At 38.9% G+C, this 22041-nt stretch overlaps 2 protein-coding genes across 2 annotated transcripts; both read left to right on the top strand.

Moving 5' to 3' along the window:
• Window positions 1-8906: 8906 nt before the first annotated feature.
• tmem158 (transmembrane protein 158) lies at window positions 8907-11133 on the top strand. The gene has a single exon (XM_086077430.1). It carries the CDS (start codon window positions 9075-9077, stop codon window positions 9774-9776), a length of 702 nt encoding a protein of 233 aa, XP_085933556.1. The 5' UTR covers window positions 8907-9074; the 3' UTR covers window positions 9777-11133.
• A 1605-nt stretch (window positions 11134-12738) lies between these two features.
• cdcp1a (CUB domain containing protein 1a) lies at window positions 12739-21579 on the top strand. The gene is made up of 9 exons (XM_086078661.1): window positions 12739-12891; window positions 13761-13964; window positions 14091-14459; window positions 14529-14888; window positions 16192-16389; window positions 16494-16868; window positions 17964-18311; window positions 18387-18474; window positions 20500-21579. Exons 1-9 carry the CDS (start codon window positions 12837-12839, stop codon window positions 20930-20932), a joined length of 2430 nt encoding a protein of 809 aa, XP_085934787.1. The 5' UTR covers window positions 12739-12836; the 3' UTR covers window positions 20933-21579.
• Window positions 21580-22041: the final 462 nt, after the last annotated feature.

The raw sequence follows: 22041 nt of genomic DNA, 5'->3' as shown, positions 1-22041 counted from the left end.
TGTTACAAATAAGACATGTAAATTGGATTGACATATAATAATAATAATAATAATAATAATTATTATTATTATTATTATTATTATTATTATTATCATCATTATTATTATTATTGTTATTATTATTATATAATAAGTAGTGCTGTCAAAGTTAAAGCGTTAACTGATTAATTAATCACAAAAAAATTATCGCATTAATCTTGAATTAACGCAGATTAATCGCACTATAAATTTTGACCATAGATTAGACTTTAGCGTGACAGCGGATGGCTACGTTTAAGGTATTACAGGTTTTGTTTGAGCAATAAACTTCATTACATGCATTAAAGTAAAGCATTTAATAAATGTTTGCGTAGCACTTTTAGAATATTTGTTCATGTCAAAATATTGGGGTCATTTTTTCCCATTTTAAATTATGCAAGAAATTAACTGATTAGAAAAAGAGGAGGATGAGCGTGTGCATTGGATCAAAAACTGTTGAAGACATCCTCATAACGTTAAATGTCAAAATAATTAACATATAAACGGTGTTCTTCAAATTTGGCAGGAATTTTTTTTTGATAAAAATTGCTTCTTTTATTAAGTGATTAATCATGATTTAAAGAATTTATTGTTTGACAGCTCGAATAATTACTTCCATTTAAAAAGATAATAATAGACTTAAAACTATAAGTATTTTTTTCGCCGAATCGCACAAACATCTTCCAAAAATGAAACAACAAAAACCAAAATGAATTACATGAAGCACTAACGAGGTAGAAACTATCCTTAATAAATTCTGGTTCATTAAAATACATGTGAAAGATACTAATTTATTAGCTTTTTGTTTATTAATACTTTAAAGAAACAATGAATATTAATGTACACATACTGTACATAAATACAGTCATAATGTTATAAATATACAAGATCATAACCAGGAGCAATTTCCATCTTCTGTTTTTGTACAATCAATAGATTGATGATATAGGTCGATAATAACTTGTTAATTCTATCTTTGTTTGCTTGCTTATTCATTGAGAAAAAGAACAATAAATATTAATATTCTTACACTCGCAAAACAAGTTAGAATTTTAATTTAATTTAGTTGATTTTAACCCAACAAATGAGTTTAAACCAAATACTGGATCAAAGTGACTACAATTCTTGAGTTGTTTCAGCTATATGTTTTTGTTCCAAATATTTGGTCACATTAACAATTTTTTTTTAAATTAATTCTAACACATTACACAACAATCTCTAAGAAAAATAAATTGCAATATATTACCCATATGTACAAAACTGTTAATAAACACTAAACACAAGAATAAATACATATAACACATAAATGCTGGAATCTTTAATAATATTTTATACACAATGTTTATAAAAATGAGCTTTAAGTTGTCAGGAGGGATCACAAAAAGGAGGGATTCCATATGATGGAAACGTTTCTTTGATGCCAAAGGGAGAGACTGTCGGCTGAGGGATCACCTCCATCCACTCTCACTGCTCCTCATCACAGCGAGGAGCCAGTGAGAAAGAAGGCAATCTTTGATCTAAAATGCAGAAAGAGTCAACCAATCCGAGATGATTCGAGAGAAAGGAAAGTGTGACAGTGGTAGCCTGACATCTGGAAGATAAACGTGAAGCGTCACTGAAGCCCTGCAGTCATACATCAGAGGCAAGTGGGCACTTTTGCTTCAGGCAGAGCCGAGTGTGGATGATGTGGAAGAGAGACGGGGCAATCAGTTTCTACCACAGCGGAAACGTAAACTTCCACACTAAGCTCTGCCAGGTGACCGATAAGAGGCCTTCAGATCAATACATCTGATTCCTTCTTCCTCATTTGCTCATTATCTGATTGAGAACTGGACCCGCTGTGAAATGATGCTTATCATTTCTTGAACCGAGCAACATCCTGAAAAGGAATACTGGAATAATTTGTCAAATATTACAAGGACATTGAAATGACACTCGCCTCACCTACTCACTTTTTACACATTTGGCACCCTCCTAAAATAATGGCCACAGTCACAGATGTCTAGGTCAAGGCCCAAAGTTTCATATTGTCATGTATAATAAATGACGTTGAGATTTTGCGATATTTCTTTTTTTTAACAATAACTGAAAGAAACTATTAATCCTGATTTCAGATTTCAGAACTATTAATCAATCACTTTGTTATGTATGTGTAATAACACGATCAGATGATTAAGCCCTTATTTTGTTTCACCGTAATAAAAGCCGTAACTGCAATATGGCCCACAATGAAAATTAGTCTGACAACCCCTGGTAAGTCCTTTATTCAGTTTTTCCATAAAACACACAGACACACACACACTTCAAAACGGAACCAAATACAGTACTGATTATATTATACTGTATGTATGAATAATTTCATTTCAGGGACAGAATTGAAGGATCGGTTTAACTGAAGATGTAGCCAATTTTACAAGAAGTGGCCCTGAGATGATGTTTAAGGCAGAATATATAAATGTTGACTTTGATTGACTTGAGTTTTGTGAAAAATTTACTCAATGTTGGTTTCTTGTTAAACAGTTATGTGCCGTCCTTGAATGGTAAGTTTTGTGCAAGAGAGCCTTTTACACTACAATACATGTAGTTATTTTGTTGTTTACTCCAACCCGTTGTTGCTGGGTTGGGATAGTAGGCTTTTCTTTTTTAATTCATATAGAAATGTATTATCAAAAAAATCTAACATGTATTTATAAAAAATGAAATATATTAAGAGCATGTATTTTGCATATATGCTCATATTTTGTCAATATCTAAAATTATCCTTTTGTCATACATGCATACAAAATTATGTGGCCCACCAGTAGAACTGATGAAAATTTAGAGCACCCTCCAGCATTTAAGTTGCCCATCCCTGCTTTAGATGAGCAAAAAATGCAACTTTCATATAATTTTTGGGCCAATTAAGTGAAAAATACAGTACTCCACTTCTCCGTGTTTGGAAAGCACTGCAGTACTTTTAGTTTTTAGGTTTTTTTTCTTGTTCCATAACCCTTGGTGACTATAATTGCTGTCTTGTGTTTTTAACCCATACAAAAGTTTTAAGATGGGGAATGAGGAAAAAATGACAAAAATAAAATGTAGAGACAGGTGGCAGCTTCATGCTGTCTGTGCTGGCAAGTTTGATGCTGCAAATCTGCAAAAACTCACTAAAAAAAAACAACAACAAGGCATGGAATGACTTCTGAGAAAAGTCTCATCCTATTCCAACGGTCCATCTTTGTCTCAGTGTTCCACTTATTTTCATTTTTCTCTAATGAGCAGCCCAAAATAGCTGTGTATAATTCCACAAAGCCAATTCTTTTTTGGCTGTGTTCAAGCTGAGCATTTGTAAATTGCTATGTTGCCTTTGGGTCTCAGCAGATTGTTGGTTGTTTTTCAAACAAATCTCTTTTGAAAGGACCCAATCATCCTACTCTACCCACATCCGCCTCCCTGTTCCCTCCATGACAAACCCCGGTAATCACCCTGGCGGTTCCCTCTGCCTGTTTCTGGGGACGATTACGTTTCACGAACAGCAAACCACAAGACAAATGACTACGCGGAGCTGCTGGAGCAGCAGGGCGTTATGTGGAAAACTGATCACTGAACGCATTTGAGCGGGGGCTTTCCTTTACCTGTCCAAGGTGACCTTGAACAACTGTGCTCTTCCCAATCAATGAGAGGTGGGTTGGCGGTGTTGGTCGCACCACAGAGAAGCAATCTCAACCCCCCCCCCCCAAGAACAGCAAGGAGCTCCTGGCGGGTCTCCGCATGCCCTCGACTGTCGTTCTTAGAGCTTGATAAGTGTGATGATTTTTCTTGTGTGTATTTCACATTGACAGCCTCATGTGTCCTTCACTTATCTGTTCACATGGAGGAGAGAAGCATGGCTGGGTACATGATATGTGGGAGGGTCAGACGTGTGGTTGAGAGAAGATCTTAAAGCATCAGCGCCATCAATCACTCTGATCGCGCTTGTCTTTAGCTACGACAGACAGTTGAAGTAGCTCTCCAATGCGAGAGACTAGTTGTGTCTTCTCATTGAGAAGCTCTTGTTGCCAAGACCACTGCAAGCAGAGCAATCGTAGGTTTACTAGAGCTGTGAGCAGCTATAAAAAGTCCTCGCAACCCTGGCAACGTTGGGATAAAATAAAAATGGTGGACTTCCTGTTAGGCAGAGGTAGCAAATCCAGGTCCAGAAAGTAAAAACCCTGCCACGGTTTGGCTTTAGCTCTATCGTTTCAGTTGTCGTGCTAGCTAGCTAGCTCCCTAACTAGCACCTATGGTGCCATGGGCCGGGCCTGGGCAAAGGCGAACGAGGCGGTTGCCTACGGCGCCATATAGTGGAGGGCGCGCCAAATTGCAGGGCATAAAATAATAATGATTTGAATTAATACAAGTGATAAATATATGAATACAACAACAATCTGGCAATCTGGTGGGCAAATGGAAAGCCCAGTCAAAGACGTAACGTCACATCCGATCCAAACATGGCGCAGTGCATTAAATTGAACCAGGGAGTTTGCTGGTGCGTTGCTTGGCCAAATGCAAGATTAGACAAAAAGATGGGAACATCATTTATCAAGGTACACAATATTGCTCTTTTTACTAGGGGTGTCAAAATTAGTGTGTTAAGTTTGAGTTCATTTAAAGTTCTTTTAACGCCACTAATTTTTTTAACGGCAATTAATGACCGTCCCTTACTTGGAAAAGCCTGTATTGGAAGAATTTGGTCACAACGCCAACATTTAGCAGTAATAAGTTTAATAATAATGCATGTATTTGTGGAGATATGGGGTCAAGTTGTATTTTACAATTGTGAAAAAATGTGCAGAATTTCATAAGTTACTTCATGTTAGGAATTAGATATATAGAATTAGTGCTTAATATGAAAAGAAAAATGCACTGAGCTGTCACCAACGTCTTACAAATGCAATTATGCCATCTAGTGGCAGAAAAATTACCTCAACACAAATCACTATCACATTTTTCCAGTACAGTCCGTCTTCTTAATTTTAACTCAAACTTATGAATTATTATGAAAATTGCTGTATCAGTGACTAAGCGATATTTCTATTAGTTTAACATTTTTTTCCACTTTTATGTTAACAAGAGTATGAAAACCTAGGATTTTTTTTTTTTATTGTACAGATGTCAAATTTGCGATTAATGTGAGATAACTATTGAAGTCACGCGATTAATTACGATTAAAAGTTTTAATCGCCTGACACCCCTACTTTTTACCCTATTATCAATACCTGGAAATGGGCTGCCGGAAGTATACTTAAAGCAATGCCTCGGAGTCACAGCTATAGAGAGAGAGAGAGAGGAGAGAGAGCATGGAGCATTCCGGGACAAGCCCTTTCTTATTTGAGTTGGCTATGTTTTTTTTTTTTAATATCCATTCATCCATTTTCTAGCTCTTTATTACGTCTATGTAGCATTTACCAATTCACGTTTTCACTACTTTCTTCTGCTACTACTTTGTAAGACACTGTTGTCTTGAATCCGACGCTAAACGGCGACAGTGAAATATTGAGACTGTCTTCCTTCACTGAACATACTGTATTGTTCCTCATCAGTGGACTCCGCGGTTCTGGCACCTCCAGGGAGAGCACCATTTGGTTGCCGTGGTGATGGGTCCTGGCAGTGATTGGTGATATGACAGGCCCACACGAGACAAATCGGGGTTTCACCACACTGTGATGCGAGAGCGGAGCTGAACTTTGCGGTTATGAGGATGCACAGACCTAATTCTTGGCTTTTAATTAAGTCAGAGTCTGCATTTCAGACTAATGGTGTCTGATCCACACAGAGCGGCCGCCGGCCAGCCGCATGCCACAAATGCTTCCTCATCTCGGCTTCCTGTGGAAAGAGCCACGCTTTCGATGAATCTTTTATGCATTCTCCTTTGGCACAAGAGACTTTGTCTTAGTCCCATTTGTATTTTTGTCACCAAACCAATTTACATTTTTATAGCATAATTAATGAACAAGAAAAGCATTTACATTTTTGCTTTGTTCACAGTGGCATATCTGAGACGGAGGGACCCGTGTTTAGAAAGAGTGAAATGTCTGGAGTGAGCAGAACCGGAACTAAACAAGTGCACAAACGAAAAGGGCTGCCGTCATAATTAAAACAGAAGAAGCGGACGAGTGCTTTCAGGTGCAAATTGGGGCCAAAGTGTTTTTCACATCGCCTGACCATCACATCAAATCCACAAAGCCAGGCCCTCAACAACAAATGATGCTATTTAAACAGCAGAGAGGCCAACAGTTCCTTCAAGTGACGTTTGTTGCCTTCATCAACTGCTAAGGACGCAGCGCAAAAGAGAATAATCAATCTCTTTGTTATTCCTGCTGGATGATCCACTTCTGCTAATAGCTCATTGTCTTATCTGACACATTTGACATAATTATGAATATAATACTGCCATTATTATTTATCACTCCCCTTCAATTTCCATGGAGGACAAGAGGTAACATGAAAGGTAATTGTCCTTTCATTTATTATTATTTATATGTCCCTGTTTTGGGACTAGTAGCATCTCAGAACAAGCGGGAAGCCTTACTGGCCGTTTGCCTTTAAAACAAAAACAGTATTTCATTGCTTCAATATTAAGATTGTAATGTAATGCAAACCACATCTGGTGTTTTGTGCAACAAATTGGCAGTAGTGCATAATAATATAGCACAGCTACAATAAGCGAAGTGCGCATTACGTTTGCGCATGCGTGAAAGAAAAAAAGATGAGGCTACCGTCATTTGAATGGCGGAGATTAGAGTGGTGACAGTCTTTGCGTAACTGTACACCTTAAAGCTTGCAAGTCAACCCCCGAAGTCAGTAAACCACATGCTATGCATGTTTAAAATACATTAAATAAAAAACAGTTAATTTTAGAAATGTTAGAAATCAGAGCTCATTCCTTTGGATCCAATTCATCTTCAATGACCGTATGGTAGTTAAGGCTACCCACAATGCACCACGCCGCTTCCCATTATGCACCGTGCAGTCGAGATGCGCACTTCGCTTATAGGTACAGTTGCACAATCTAATTAACAAAGCTTGGACTAACTTTTTCTCTGAGGAGCAATTTTATGACATCAAATGAGGTGCAAATTATTCATTTTCATTTGCATTTTTTTTTTCAGTTAATCCAAGGTACCTGAAGCAATAAAAATATGACAATATAATAGGGAGGTTTGAAATGCATCTGTTGAATATTTCAGTATTCAAGCATCCAACTGAAAATTCTATAGCATAATCATGTATGTGAATAACAACATTTTTACTTAATACATTGCACTTTATAATGACTAATTGTTTTTTTTTCTATATGATCAACAGTTTTACTTCTTAAAGCTACTGAACACAGGAAATTGAATTTCGAATTGCAACGGCCACTTGTAGCAAAAATGAAACTGCATTACTCCCCCCAACACCCTTTTTTTTTTAAACTGCATTTCCCCTTCACGTACACAACACATCACATTCACAGACAGAGGGCGGGAAATTCAAACCTGAATCCAGTCTGTAAACTATTGGCCAGACACTTGCAGGAGTTCCCATTACAAACAGCTAAGGTGTTAACCGAATTAAAGAATGTTTCATTCATAAATTGTCAAATAAAAAGGCTATTGTAAAGATATTTTGGGGGAAATTGATACAAAGTGCAGCTTAAATCTATCCATTGGGCATAACAGCAAACGGTATTTTATTGTCTAGAACCATTTTCAGTTGAGCAATTTCAAACAGATATAAGTTTAAACGTGAACGTAGCATTTTTTGTATAAAAAAGGCATTACATTTAAAAAAAAGTCTCAAAAAAGGCTTCTACAGCCTAATGTAACTTCACTTGAGCAACTAACATTTTATCATGCAACATAATTATACAGTAGGTTCATGGTTGTGGGTTTATCAGCTTAGACCACTAACTAGGAATAAAATAAAAATATTCTTACTAATACAACTTTTGGAAGTGTGCAAAATAAAATGAAGACACATTGAGACTCAACAGTTGAAAAATGGCAGATTACTATATATTAAATGTTGAATAATGTTGTCATCATTTCATTTAAAGTGTTTAGAAGATTCACTTGTTAGATAGTAACCCTCAAGTAGGATTTTAAGGATTTAGGAGCATTTTCTTAAATTCACACACTTTAATTGGTGAGAAAAGTTAATATAAAAAAATCTTGATGGTAGTAAATATTAGTAGGATAATTTAAGATAAGCTGTCAGACAATTGAAGTGATTTGAAAAGCAGGACAAAGTGGTATCAATTACATAACTCGCCTTTTAACAAAAATGAACTAAAACACAGGGAGGGGAAGGAGGGGGCCTTGGGTCCCATGACTAGCTCCAGCCCTGCACTGAACCGATAACATTGGCATTGCAAGCCATCTTACAAATTCAAAGCGTGATAGAGCAGCTTGGACAATTGAGATGATTATTCTATAAAAACACCAGTGGCATGCCATCTGCTATCCATAAGTTGAGCTGCACTGTGTTTGTTTATGGACTCGGTGTGTGGTAGCGCATGAGGCAGCCAACCCATCCGGGGTCGCCACAGGTAGTCACTTGCATGTGGGATCGTTTACACAAATGCATGTGATTAATATAATTTTTTTTTTTTATAGATGGTAACTACTTTTGAACTACAGGCCATACTTATAGAGTCATGAAGAACAAAGTATATTGTACTTATAGTTCAGCATTGCAAGAAAGTTCTATAGCCTACATCAGAGAAAGCCCAACACATTTATTAAATAAACATACATGCATCTCTGGCTCTTTCGTCCCTTTTCGTTATTCCTTTGGTGAATCAAAGCATAGCGAGGGAGAAAAGGAATGGAGGGGAGCACAAGGTGCCACATGCGCGCAGGACACACAGTTGGATGAGGAGAATATCCAAAGGGAGGGAGGAGGGGTGCGCGCATGTGACAGCCATTGGACGTTTCCATTCGCACCAGTCGGGCTGAGCTCGGATAGAATCCCTCCATCTGGATCGGCGCGGTTAAAACTCGCCAGCGGTTCGTCCCACGCGCCATGCGAGCAGGAGAGACGCGCCCCGGGCCATGCTGAACAAGTGTCCGACCCTGCTGCTGGCTCTGACCACGATGGCCGGACTTGTCCAGCGATGCCACGGCTGGAGCGACGAGGACCTGCTGCTGCCGCCCGTCAACTCCTCCAACAGGTTGATGGCCGACCTGGGGGTTGACGTGCGTCTGTCCAAGAGGTCCGCGGAAGGGAGCGAAGGCTCCCCGGACGCGTCGTCGCTGCAGACGCCGTCCCAATGCAACGTGAGCGTCCAGAGACTGCTGCCATCCTCGCTGGTGGCCCGCTGGGACAGCAGCTTCGGCTTCCAATGCGACGTGCTCATCTACACCACCAACAACCACGGGCGGGCGTATTTCTCCGCCTCTTTCAACCGGGCCATCTCGCCCGTGGTCATCGAGCATCTGGGGACCACCGGGGGTCAGCAGGAGTTGAGGCTGTGCGTGGGCTGCGGGATGTCCCGCTACAGGAGGCTCGGCCCCGGCAGGGCGAGGGGCCAGCAGAGCGGCGAGCAGGTCACGTTTTGCTGCGTGGATTTCAGCCTCGACGAGCTGAAGGGTGACAAAAGTTGGAGGCTGAACAGAAAGCCCATCGAGTCCACACTTGTGGCTTGTTTCATGACTCTGGTTATCATCGTGTGGAGTGTTGCTGCTCTCATATGGCCGGTTCCTATCATTGCAGGCTTCCTACCCAATGGGATGGAGCAGAGAAGACCCAGGTGACTGATCCGATCTGACGAGCCCGTGCTGCCTATATACCTAATATTAATCGTAGCCATTATACTCCTTGCCACAATGAATGAACGACTGTTTATTGAGATTTGGGTCATTTTGGACTTCCAATAAACCTCCTCAGAGGAACAAGGTATGAATGTATGTATGCGTGAGTTCTAGCGGGACCAATTCCAATATGTTTTTGTATACTCGTAGGCCTATGTAGCCTAGAATATGTCAGCGTAAAAGTGTGCGCAATTTTCTCTTTAAACCGTCTTTGTAGTTTTGAACCTTTCTAGAATGTTTGCCTTATACCTTGTGTAGAATTTTTGCACTGCACATGTACTGAAAACGTATATAATCTCTATATAAAATGTACGCCTTTTCTGACGGAGTTGTTTAAGTGGGTTTTAATGTTTTTAAAGCTAGATTTATAATATCAAGCTCAATATAGCCTACAGTATGTGCTTTATTTGTATCTATGTCACCATATAAACAATATAAATGACAATAAAATATATGATATTTTTTATCGATATATTGTTTATTCTGTAAGTTTTTTTTTCCTGATTGCACCTAAACACATCTTGAGAAGCAGATGCCTGTTTGGAAATATGGAAATTCTAGAAATGATGGAAACCTTGATGATGATGACTAGAGCTGTCTATCCCTCCTTTCCTTGGAAAATGGTTTGTTTGTACAACTTCTAATATGAGAGGCAGCGTAGTGCCTATAGATAAGAAAGTTCCGTATCAATTATCATTCCTTGTTGGGTGATGGAATGAAATAATACAAATGATATATGATGAAAACGTTTTGCATAGTGCTGTGCGATATGGACAACATTTTATACCCCAATAACAATACTGTTTAGCCTACATCCCAGAGACCACAATAATTTTCAAATCCTTTTCTATGTTCAATTTCAATATACTATATGACAAAGTATTTTATGTTCAAACTGATAAACTATTGTTTTTTTGCAATCACTCGCTCATTTTGAGTTTGATGCCTGCCACTTATTCCCAAAAAAGCTGGGACAGGGGCATGTTTACGACTGTGTTGCATCTCCTTTCCTTTGAACAACACTCAACACTAATTTTTGAAGCTCTTTACGTGGAATTCTTACTCACTCTTCCTTGATGTACATCTTCAGTTGCTGAAAAGACTCTGCTATTCTCTGTTCTCATATTTTTGCACTTCATAATGTACTACACATTTTCAACGTGAGACAGGTATGGACTGCTGGCAGGCCAGTCTAGTACTGTATTGTTTTATTATGACGCCACGCTGTTCCAGCAAGTCCAGAATAAACCAAACTAAACAACAACAAAACTAAAAAATAAACACATTTCAAAAGTTTGAACATTACATCTTATCTTTGTTGTGTACTTAATTAAATATAGGTATGCGATGTATTCTGTTTTTATTTAAGTTTTACACAATGACCCACCTTTATTGGAATTTTCTCAGGTTACCAGTATGTGTATATTGCTTGAGGGTTTCTGTGGTGAACATAATTGAATTCCGGGAAAAACATACAATTTTAATGTTTCCAAAATGAAGCATTTGATGTAGAAAGAAGCATGACAAATAACCTATTCATCTGCGTTGTATCTATCCCCTTAAGGAGACTACCTGCTACGGACTTTAAAAGGGACTTTATCAGCCAGACTCATCTGCAGAAAAGGCTCCTGGGGGTCATGGGGGTCCTTGTAACATTTCAAAGTTTCGACGCACAATAAGCTAAGGTAGTTTATGCAGTGGCGCTAAAATACGCATGTAAAATGAATTCAGAGATTTGTTTCTAAATACATTAGACAGGTAATTGCTGAAAACGTGGAAAGACTGAGAACTCTGTAGTACTGAATTGGAGTGGACTGTTTTTCACCATTTCAGTTCTCCAAACTTTCCGTAATTGTACAACGTTGTGCGCTTCCATATACAGTACAATGTATCGGCATTGTTCTTTCGGTTTTCTTGCCATGCACACGCCTATACTATCTTAGGGCCACCTTAGACATGTAGCTCAACAGGGGGGTCTTGTATCTATCTATGATCATATCTATGATCTCCAACGCTGGCGTCAAACACACACACAAACACCACAGAAATGTGTGTTTAATTTTTAAACCAATCAGATATTAGCTTCACCACACGGTGCCTTTGTGAAGGCTCAGATTTATGCCAGTATTTTTCCGTCTTCTGATTTGTTGAGCTCAAGAGACTGCCATATTGATTCTGATTGGCTGAGTTAAATATGCGGACCAAAGATTGATTTATATGGGAAGGTGATATCGGGCATGATTTAAATAACCCTTTTCAAGGGGAACTTGTCAAGAAAACCTGGACATTGTGAGGATGGGTCAGCCAACAATGTTTCTTGCTGACTTGTTTAAATTTTTCCTCACATGGTTTATTTGTGCTCTGCCATGCTTTAAAAAAAAAGCTCTCCAACACGTCTTCAATTTATCAAGTTGGGTGTGTGAGCATGCTTTCGGTGATGTATGTCTTTGTGTGTGTGTGTGTGTCAGTTGCATTTTTACGTATGAAGTGCTATAGGCTTTAAATAAAGTTGTATTTAATTTTGATTTACAATGTCTTGGTTCACTTTACCTTGAGCCAAGCTATCAAAACAGGTACTGTGTAGCCCATAACTGACAGTAGGGATATATTTGTTAACTTTATGCATTATTATTATTATTATTATTATTATTATTATTATTATTATTATTATTATTGTTATTATTATGTATTCATTTATTTTTATTTATTTTTTATCTTTACCTATAAGCAGAGGATGTGAATCATTAGCTAGAATTTTACCGGTCCCTTTTTTTTTTCTTTTTTTTTTTTAACACACGTATCTGTTCTTCTACTTAGTTTGCGTGACGTCGCCTCGAAGCGCAGTTTTCTTGCTTACCTGCCATTTACCACGCCTTTAACACACCCGCGCACACACACGGGTCCAGGAAGTGAATACAGTGCGGTCGCATTAATGAGTCCACCATGCTCTTGCAGTGACTTCATACGTGATAAAGTCACAGTACCTGTGAATTGCTGGGCAGTATGAAGGTTTCGAGAGTCCCAGTCTGTTTTCTCCTTTTTGTCTTCGCGGTTACAGGTAAGTTAAGAGCTTAATTATTCAACGGTAAAACAATTGCACTGGTAAAGTAGTTTTGGTAAACTGGGGAATTACGCAGATTACATATGTGGTTATTTACGGCTAGCAAACTGCGTAAAAGTAGTGTTGTTGACTTTAGGGAGTGTACTTATTGTTACTTGATGAAAGAAAACAAGCACGACCATATTGAAAGTGAAATGTTGCTGTAAGTAGGCCTATTGGTGTGGCTATTTTATTTTTTGGGTTTCTGGGTGCAATTACAGAGGTACATTAGTATTTGATATCAACCTGGATCTTTGTTTTGATTGATGAGTTCGGAAATTTGGAGAGAGAGAAAAGCCACACGTGGGTAATCTCATCCAAATATATAGGCACTGAAAATCATAATACTTTGAAATATTTAAAAAAAATGATAACATTATTGTCAGTGATTATAAAGATCTGACACACTTGAATATAGTTACAAAGTATGCATATGCAGGGTCATAAAATGTAATATATTAACTAAATTTAGACTTTATGACATTAGGTTACCTAGTAGCAGCATGTTTTTATTTAAAGTTTGACCAATCTCGAGGGCATCCTGCCTTGCAGGATAGGCTCTAGTTTACATGTGATGAGAATAAGGGCAGCCTATAGAAAGAAGTTGGATGGGTTTAATCTAGGATACAGAACAGAGTTTGGCTCTACCAATTCTGTTACCTCTTTTAATCAGAGCCATTCAGTCAATAATTTTACCAGTACGACTGAAAAACTTCCCAATTCAAAATGAATGTTTTAGAGAGCATTACAGAATAGAAAGTGAAAACATACAGTCTGGGAAATGGGAGTGAGATGCAGGCCTTCATTTTCGCTTCATTAATTTCCAGGGATCCAGACGCAGACGTTCACCCCTAACCGTGGCGCCACTGTCAACATCAGCAAGACCATAGGGTCATTATGCAAAGTGTGCTCCGGAGTGAAGCCCGAGTGTGAAGAGTCACTATTGTTAAAAGGCGACAACCCCGTCCGGGTGGAATTCACTTGCCCCCAACCTGAAAATGTATTCAGAGTGGAGATCATACGAGAAATAGGTAACATTTATAATTAAACATTGTCGTCTAAATGTTCTTTTATAAGCCTCTTATGTCATCTACAAGTGAAAGTTTGCCCATCCATACGTGAGACTGACGCTCACTACTGTAAATTCCTCTGTTTAGAATGTACCACAGAGGTTTGCGATGATGACATCATGCAGGTGGACTCAGTCGCCTACACGTGGTTGGGTTTCCACCACAGGTTCACCTGGAACCTGAAAGCCTCGCTGTCAAAATCGGTCCGAGTGGACTTCATCCAATATGGGTCGGGTATGAGACAAATTCTTCCATCTGAAAACTGTCCCGATATGCGTACCTACACCTTGAAGACCTTCCAGAAGACAGGGACTGTGGTCGTTGGCAAATACTGCACGGCAGGCTTCATCCGCAGTGCTCAGATTCTAAACAAAGGTAGCTTCTCCGTGGATGTCCCACCATGGCTGGAGGACCAAAGTGACAGTTTTCCCGTGTCTGTTGGGGAGGAAATCAAATGTAAGTTTGCTTCCTACTACAATCTTCTCCATCTTGGTTTGAGTCTAAATGTTTTTTTTCTTCTTTTAGCTCTTGCCAAAATCACCTTATCTTTGCCACATGGGACATCCACTGAGTTGCTCTCGCCAAACTTCCCCGAGAGTTTTCCCGATGACGGCGAGATGGAGTGGTACTTTGAGCTCACGGGTGAACAAAGAGCAGCCATCGAGTTCCTTGACCTCACCGAGCCACGTTGTTTGAAGAAGGAAACTGCGGCCGAGTACCACAGCGGCGGCAGGCGGGCCCTGGAGAGGGGTCTGACGGACACCCAGCCGGTCCAGAGTCAGGGAGACTTTTCTCTGATTCTCAGGAACTGTGAGATGGACAGAAGACGAAATGGTTCCCCTGGACTCGCTCTGAAACTCAAAGTGACATTGTCAAGGCCGCCAGGTATGTAATTTATTTGCAACTAGCACAACTATTGGACATTCAGAGAGTTTCGCAATCAGTTGGTCATTTTAGTACGACGGTGTATGAGGGCCACGTATAAATATATATATATATTTTTTTTTATGGGGGTTTAAGGGGGGTATTATTCAGAGAGAGAAAAAACTAACACATTTACAAGAAAAAAGTCACATATTTACGACATTATAAAGTGGCAAATTTGCGATTAAAAAGCTCACAAATTTATGAGAAAAAGCTTGTATATTTGGGGCATTAAAGTGGCAAATTTGCGAGAAAAGAATTCACAAATTTAGAAGAAATTAACTCACAGTTTGGTGACATTATAAGGAGGCAAATTTGAGAGAAAGCTCACAAATTTATGAGAAAAAAAACCTCGTATATACGATATTATAAAGTCGCAAATAAACCCTCACAAATTTATGAGGAAAAAATCTGACATTAATTGTGACATTATAAAGTGGCAAATTTGCAAGAAAAAAACTCACCAATTTATAAGAAAAAAACTCACCAATTTATAAGAAAAAAACTTGTATGTTTGCGACATTATAAAGTTGCAAATTTGCGAGAAAATAACTCACAAATTTACAAGAAATAAACTCGCAGATTTGTGGCATTATAAAGTGGTAAATATGAGAAAAAAAACCTAATAAACTTACGAGAAATGAACTCAGAAACTTGCAAGAAATACAGGTAGTGTAACTACGAAATATTACACCTCCTCTAAAAAAATATATTTATACGTGGCCCTAATATGCTGTTGTATGTTGGTGTACTGTACGTTTCACTTTCTTTTTTTTAAATATATGGATGACTTCAATTAAGTAAATGGGGAATACAGTTTGAATTACTTCTCATTGTATTTTGTGGCAGTTTTTTGTTGTTGTAGCAAATGACTTCTAAATCATAAATTTTTTACCAAAGCAGTTTAGTTTAGTTTTGCTGCATAACAGTCTGGAAGATACGATACGACATGTTGCAGCAGGTAGTGTATATTTTCATTTTCATATCCTGTTGCAACACCAGTGCAAGCTGTGATGGCAAAATGTAAAGCAGTGTGTAATGTGAAGGCTTGCTGTGTTACAAAATGGCCTCTGGGCGATTTTTGTAGTGTGATGTATACTATAGAGGCCCCCAGGTTTGCTGGTTCGGGAAGCTCGTACGTTTCCTCATCGCTTAGTCATGAATGACGGCAGTTCTGTGGGAAACTCTTCCAATGACGGAAAATATCCTGGTTTGCTTGAAAATGGGTCATCATTTTTTTTATTTTTATTGTGTTCCCTTGTAGTGGTTTGTAGAGTGGACATGAAGAAATTCAAGGGCTTTTCTCTGCAATTGGAAAGGCTGAAGCTGTCGTCGAAATGTGAAATGAAGATGAACTCTGTAATAATGGAGAAGATCGCAGTCCCATCCGGAAATGTTTCTCAACTATCTTTCCAGGATTGCCATCCTGGAGACATCACTGTCACAGCCAGAAGAGTCATTGGTAAATCCACATTTGACTCACGCCCCAATATGTGAAAAAAGTGAATAGTTGCGCTGCCTTCCAATGAAATCATCACTTATGCTATCTTTTACATGTTTACACAGGTTGCAGTCAACTTGAAGACTGCCCAAAGTCTTCTGTGCCTCTTGCGGTGCCTTCCCTGCCGGACTGCCTTCCGTCCGACCTGGACAGTGTGACCTGGTCCCTCCGTCCTCCCCCCAAAGGCACCGTGGAGTTGACCTCTTTAATCGGACCCCTGCAGCAGTCCCTGTCGGGGGATTTGTGCGACGACAGTGTCATTACTCTGACAGAGGATAACGGCACTATGCTAGGCCACTTCTGTCCCCAGGGAGCCATTACGAAGGTCCAAATCCACGAATCCCACGTAATGGTCAAAGTGACCAGAACGGAGGGGCAAGCGCTGATATCGTCTGCGAAGTCGGTGTTGGCTGCAAGGTTGAAGGAGGAGGGGATATCAGGTAACAGACGGACTGTTTGAATCCTACTTTTTAATAGTGTGGCACAAACTACGGAAGCCAAAGTGGAGTAAACATTTTTGACTGGCAAATATGTTCAAAAGTATTTTCAAATACTCAACACAATTTTGTTGATATACAGTAGCACTTTAAAAACAACTATGGCTGCATACAAAGTGCTGTGCGTGGAGTAAAAATCAGTTCTAGAGTAATGATAGGTAAAACAAAATAAATAAATGAATGTCTTATGTAGGTAAGTCAATAAAATACTAAAATTAATAACACAAGAAGTAAGTAAGTGAATAATAAGATAAAAAACTGTATTTGTACCTTCAAACGTATTTGGAAGTACGTTTGAACACACTTGTCTTAAATGCTACAAACGTTTTATTTTTTCCCCCCACAATGCAAAAAAAATCTATGTTTTTAACATGTGACATACGGTACATTATATCAATACGTTGGAAAATGGAGTAAATTTATTTGTCATTTTTTACGATTTATTATTTTTGTCTTTTTTGGCTATTTTCCCCATAATTCCACAGGGTGTGCATATGTAAATGTCAATACTCCGTGGCAATAGGGGAAAAAATAACGAACGGAAATGATGTACTGCAGACATAATAATAATAAATCATAAAAATTACAACTTAACAATATTTACTGACTTAGTTTTCTAAAGTATTGGTCAAATGTAGGCCAAGCTACATCGGAAAAGTCAATACCTTGTGGCATTATGGGAAAAATGAAAACCGTTTTAAGCATTTAGCCTACAACTATGTTCGAACATATTTGCAAATACGTTTGAACATATTTAAATACGTAATTGCAAAATATGTTTAAAATTCAAAAATGCTTACTCGACATTGGCAGTTCCACGCTTCCGTATGAAATACGTACTAGCCACAATGTTTTTACATGGCAAACCGAGTAAAATAGAAGTAATTGTAAAATAAAAACCAGATCAAATATTCTGGAAACGCTGTTCAGAGCGCTTTCAAAGCACCAAAACTGATCTTGGCAGTCCTCGATTTGATAGTGAGGAAATATATATGACTCTTATGCATTGATCGTGATGGTCTCTTCTGTCCGACACAGAAAGGTACATATTCACAGTGACCCCAAAGAAAGACACGAGCCTCCTTTTGGCAACGCCCGGTTGGCCGGCGGGGATGGCGTCCTACGCCACCGTCTCCTGGATCGTCTCGCTCCCCCCGAAGATGAAGGCGCACTTGAAGTTCATCAGCCTCAGCCAGCCCAAGTGCGAAAACCGCCACACCAACATTCGGGTGCAGAGGTTCAACAGTCTGGAGGAGGACTACAGCCGCAGGGAGGACGAGGCGGCGGACGAGATCAGCGTCTACGAGAGCTTTTACCTCAACATGTCCAACTGCATGCCTGAGAGAGGCGACTTCAGTGTCATCACAAACCTAACAATCCAGAAAAGTACAGTTTTTACAATGATCTTTCAATTTGTACGTTGAAGACAGGGAAGTGCAACTTTGGTTTTCTCCCACCCAGACCAAATATTGATCATCGTCGCGAGTGTGGTGGCTGCTCTGGTGCTGCTTTTTATCGCCGTGCTGGTGGCGGTCTGTTTCATAATTAGGTAAGTGCTTTACATATATCATCTGACCATTCTTCAATATGAATGTGACTCTTGGATGGAGGACCAAAAATGCCAAAATAATAAATACTAAATAATATAATTAAAAAAATAATAATTTTTTAAAGTGACAATTACAACCGGATGTGAAAAATATAATTGAACATTTAAATACAACAATATAAATGAAAATAAAAACAACAAAAATATATATACATAAATAAATACACAAATAAAAACAGATTAAAAAATAACAATAAATATAAAAATAAATGTGGCTAACAAAAGTGAAAACAAAAATTGATATAATTTTTTTTCAACATTTAAATACAAAAATATATACAAAGGAAATAAAAAACTAAAATATATATACATAAATTAATGTTTTTAAAAAATGAGATTCAAAAAACAACAATAAATGTGGAAATAAATGTATAAATAAAATTAAATGTCTACCAAGAAGTATAAAGGCTATGCTCTCATATTTATTTATTTGATGCTGCAGACGCTGTCAGCATGAAATGTTATTCAAATGAGAGGGTGGTCCTCAGTGAGTCTTAACTTGAACTCTTCGCCTATTGGTTGATCAACATGTCAGTCTATGTCGGACCCTGGCCGTTCCACAGCAAGGGAGAATTCACGCACACGAAAGAAACAATAGAACTTGTTGTTTACAAGAATTTGTGTGAAGTTGTCGAGCATCCCTAGTCGCAAGTTGTGGTGACATGGGACAACGTCGTCGTCCATTGCTGGAGCTCTCCACGCAAGCCGGCAAGACTTCCTTGTTGGGTGACCTGCTCACTCTATCATCGAAAGGCAGTTTGCAACGGCCGAGTCCAACCCAAGACACGCTTAGGACCATCGCCTCATTTGAATAACATTTCATGCTGACATTTTTTGTATTTATTTCCACATTTATTTTGATATATTTATATATTAAAGGTGTGCCACAAGGCTCCATTCCGGGTCCAAACCTTTTCTCCATCTACATCAATGACATAGCCAAAACTGTTGGGAATTCCCGGATTCATCTCTATGCTGATGACACAATCCTGTATTCGGTTGGACCTTCACTGGAAATTGCAGCGTCCTGTCTCCAGTTTAGCCTTCCATAAGCTCCATCTTCGCCTCAAACACTGCTAACACTAAGTGTATTTCACTCAGCCGTAAGCAAGTAATCAGTCATCCTACTATTACTTGTGCTGACGGATCAAATTTGGAATTTGTCACCCTTTATCATTCAGCTATCCGATTTGTGACAAATGCCCCATTTGAGACTCACCATTGCGATCTTTACAAATTAGTGGGCTGGCCATCTCTTCAAACACGGCGGCTTCATCACTAGTTTGTCTTTATCTATCAAACTTTTCTTGGCATGACACCATCCTACCTGTCATCACTTCTTCATCTTGCTCAGAATACTTACAGTACTAGATCTAGTGGGTTTATTAAGTTTACCACTCCAAAAACAGTGACTACATTTGGCCGTAATTCCTTTTGATTCGCACCAGCAAATGGTTGGAACACCCTACAGAACAAACTTAGACTCATCTCTCCGACGACAGTTTCTTTGTTTAAAAACAAGATTCAGGAAATTGTAGTTGACAGCCGTTCTTGTTAATATAAGCATAAGTGCCCTTCTCTTTTTTTTTTATAATTATTTGTATTGTGCGCTGTTTGGGCTTCTTGTCCAGGTCAAGTTTGTAAATGAGAACTAGTTCTCAAACATTTTACCTGGTTAAATAAAAAATAAAAATATTTTTATTTTCATTTTTTTATTGTTGTACTTTATTTATTTATGTATATAATTTTGTTGTCTTTATTTAGTAATTATTTTATTTATATTTAGTTTTTTGTATTTAATTTTTTGAATTAGGTATATTTTTATGTCTGTTTTTTATTTTCACTTTTATTTATTTATTTATTGGTCCTCGTGAAGGGAGCAGCACGGAATGGAATGTTGGTGGACAGCGCTTTAAAAATGGAAAACTTGTGAGCTCTTATAATTATCTGTGTGTTGCCTAACAGGAAGAAGAAAAAGAAGCTCAATCACATGGTGTCCATCTACAATCCCAACGGCACCAGCTTCCAGCCAGGCCACAACGGCTTCCCTAAAACCCGTGAAGACAACGAGTCCCATGTGTACGCCTCCATTGAGGACACGCTGGTCTACACCCACCTGCTGAGAAAGGGGGCAGAGATGGGCATCTACACAGAGTCGGACACGTACGAGCCCTTCGCGGGGCAAGCAGACTCTATGGCGTCTAAAGACGCAAACAACATGGAAACGGGGGTTTACCAGGAGTATCCCTTGTCCGCCCAGCAGGCACCCCCGCTTCCCAACAGGCCCCTGAGCCACAGCCACGCCCTTGTGGACAATGTGATTTACGAGACCCAAGCCCACTTGGAGGAGCACTCGGCTAAGATGGAGGCACGGCTGGAGCCGGAGGGAGGCGACTGATCGGATGCAGGATTTCCACTAGACTTTCTTGAGCGTGGTAGATCGTCATTTCTGGGTTGCTGTGTGAATAACTAAAAATTTGGCCTCATGAGACTTTGTTTTGCCTGCACACGTTTTTGCACCAAATTCACACACGACGTGTTCAGACTTGGCCTGTTGCTGATGCCTGCTTTTATCTGGAGTGGCGGAGCTTCTCTTGTGAAATCAGAATGGAATCACCCCTTACTACTTTTTACCAACGGAAATAGAACATATTACTTTTGAAACAAGAACTCTTCTTCAGTTGGGAAATTGTACTTTTGTACCAATCACGCTGAGGAAAAGGCTTATTGTATGTGTTCTTTAAATGCCTTTTTGTCCGTTTTAATAGTCATGGCAACCATTCACACTCACATCGTCGCTTAGTGAGAACTGAACAAATTTTTAACGTTTTTGTATGATTCATTTCTCATCTTTAGGAATTAAAGACATTTATTTACAAATTTGTGGAAGTACTGTATATTTATGTTGGGGCCAGATCCGGCCCATGACATTATTATAAGAGGCCCGTTTGGGCAAATCATGTGTCAGCTTCAGGTTTGTTTCAAATTGTCTTCACTTTTAACAACAATGAGATATAAGGTATTGCAAGCATTTTTGTAACCAATCCCTCCTTTAAATTAAATAAAAAAAATAAAAAAAAGTTGAACAAACAATTATTTACTGGCTCATTTACTCATAACGGTCCTCCGAGGCACACCATAACTACGATGTGCCCTGTAACAAAAATGAGTTTGACACCCCTGATGTAGACTGTACTGTATATCACGACACAATTCTTGCTGGAAGTACATTTATGATCTTACATCAAAACTGGCGGTCTTTATTCGGTGAATACAAGATCTCTGCTCAATGAATGGCACTTTGGATCATTGTAATTTGATTTGTGAGGATTTTTTTGATTTCAAAATGGGATGAAATGTTATTTCACTACTATGACCATCTACCTGCGGAGGCAAAAGTGTGATATGAACATAAATTGGATGTAGTTGGTCTAACGTTAGATGACTGTCCTTGCAAACAGCCAAGAGGCATGTGTACATTATTACATTATTAAAAATGAAAGAATC

This window comes from Leptonotus elevatus, chromosome 6 (genome assembly GCF_054856555.1).
Source record: "Leptonotus elevatus isolate MCC_2025b chromosome 6, RoL_Lele_1.0, whole genome shotgun sequence".
Classification (NCBI taxonomy): domain Eukaryota; kingdom Metazoa; phylum Chordata; class Actinopteri; order Syngnathiformes; family Syngnathidae; genus Leptonotus; species Leptonotus elevatus.
This window is presented reverse-complemented; position numbering and strand designations above follow the sequence as displayed.

What these genes read in the sequence shown, in the direction of transcription:
- tmem158 (XM_086077430.1), top strand. Translation starts at nt 9,075, where the DNA reads ATGCTGAACAAGTGTCCGACCCTGCTGCTGGCTCTGACCACGATGGCC.
- cdcp1a (XM_086078661.1), top strand. Translation starts at nt 12,837, where the DNA reads ATGAAGGTTTCGAGAGTCCCAGTCTGTTTTCTCCTTTTTGTCTTCGCG. An exon ending in TGTTGGGGAGGAAATCAAAT is followed by an intron (nt 14,460 to 14,528) that starts GTAAGTTTGCTT and finishes TTCTTCTTTTAG; the next exon opens with CTCTTGCCAAAATCACCTTA. An exon ending in GACATTGTCAAGGCCGCCAG is followed by an intron (nt 14,889 to 16,191) that starts GTATGTAATTTA and finishes GTTCCCTTGTAG; the next exon opens with TGGTTTGTAGAGTGGACATG.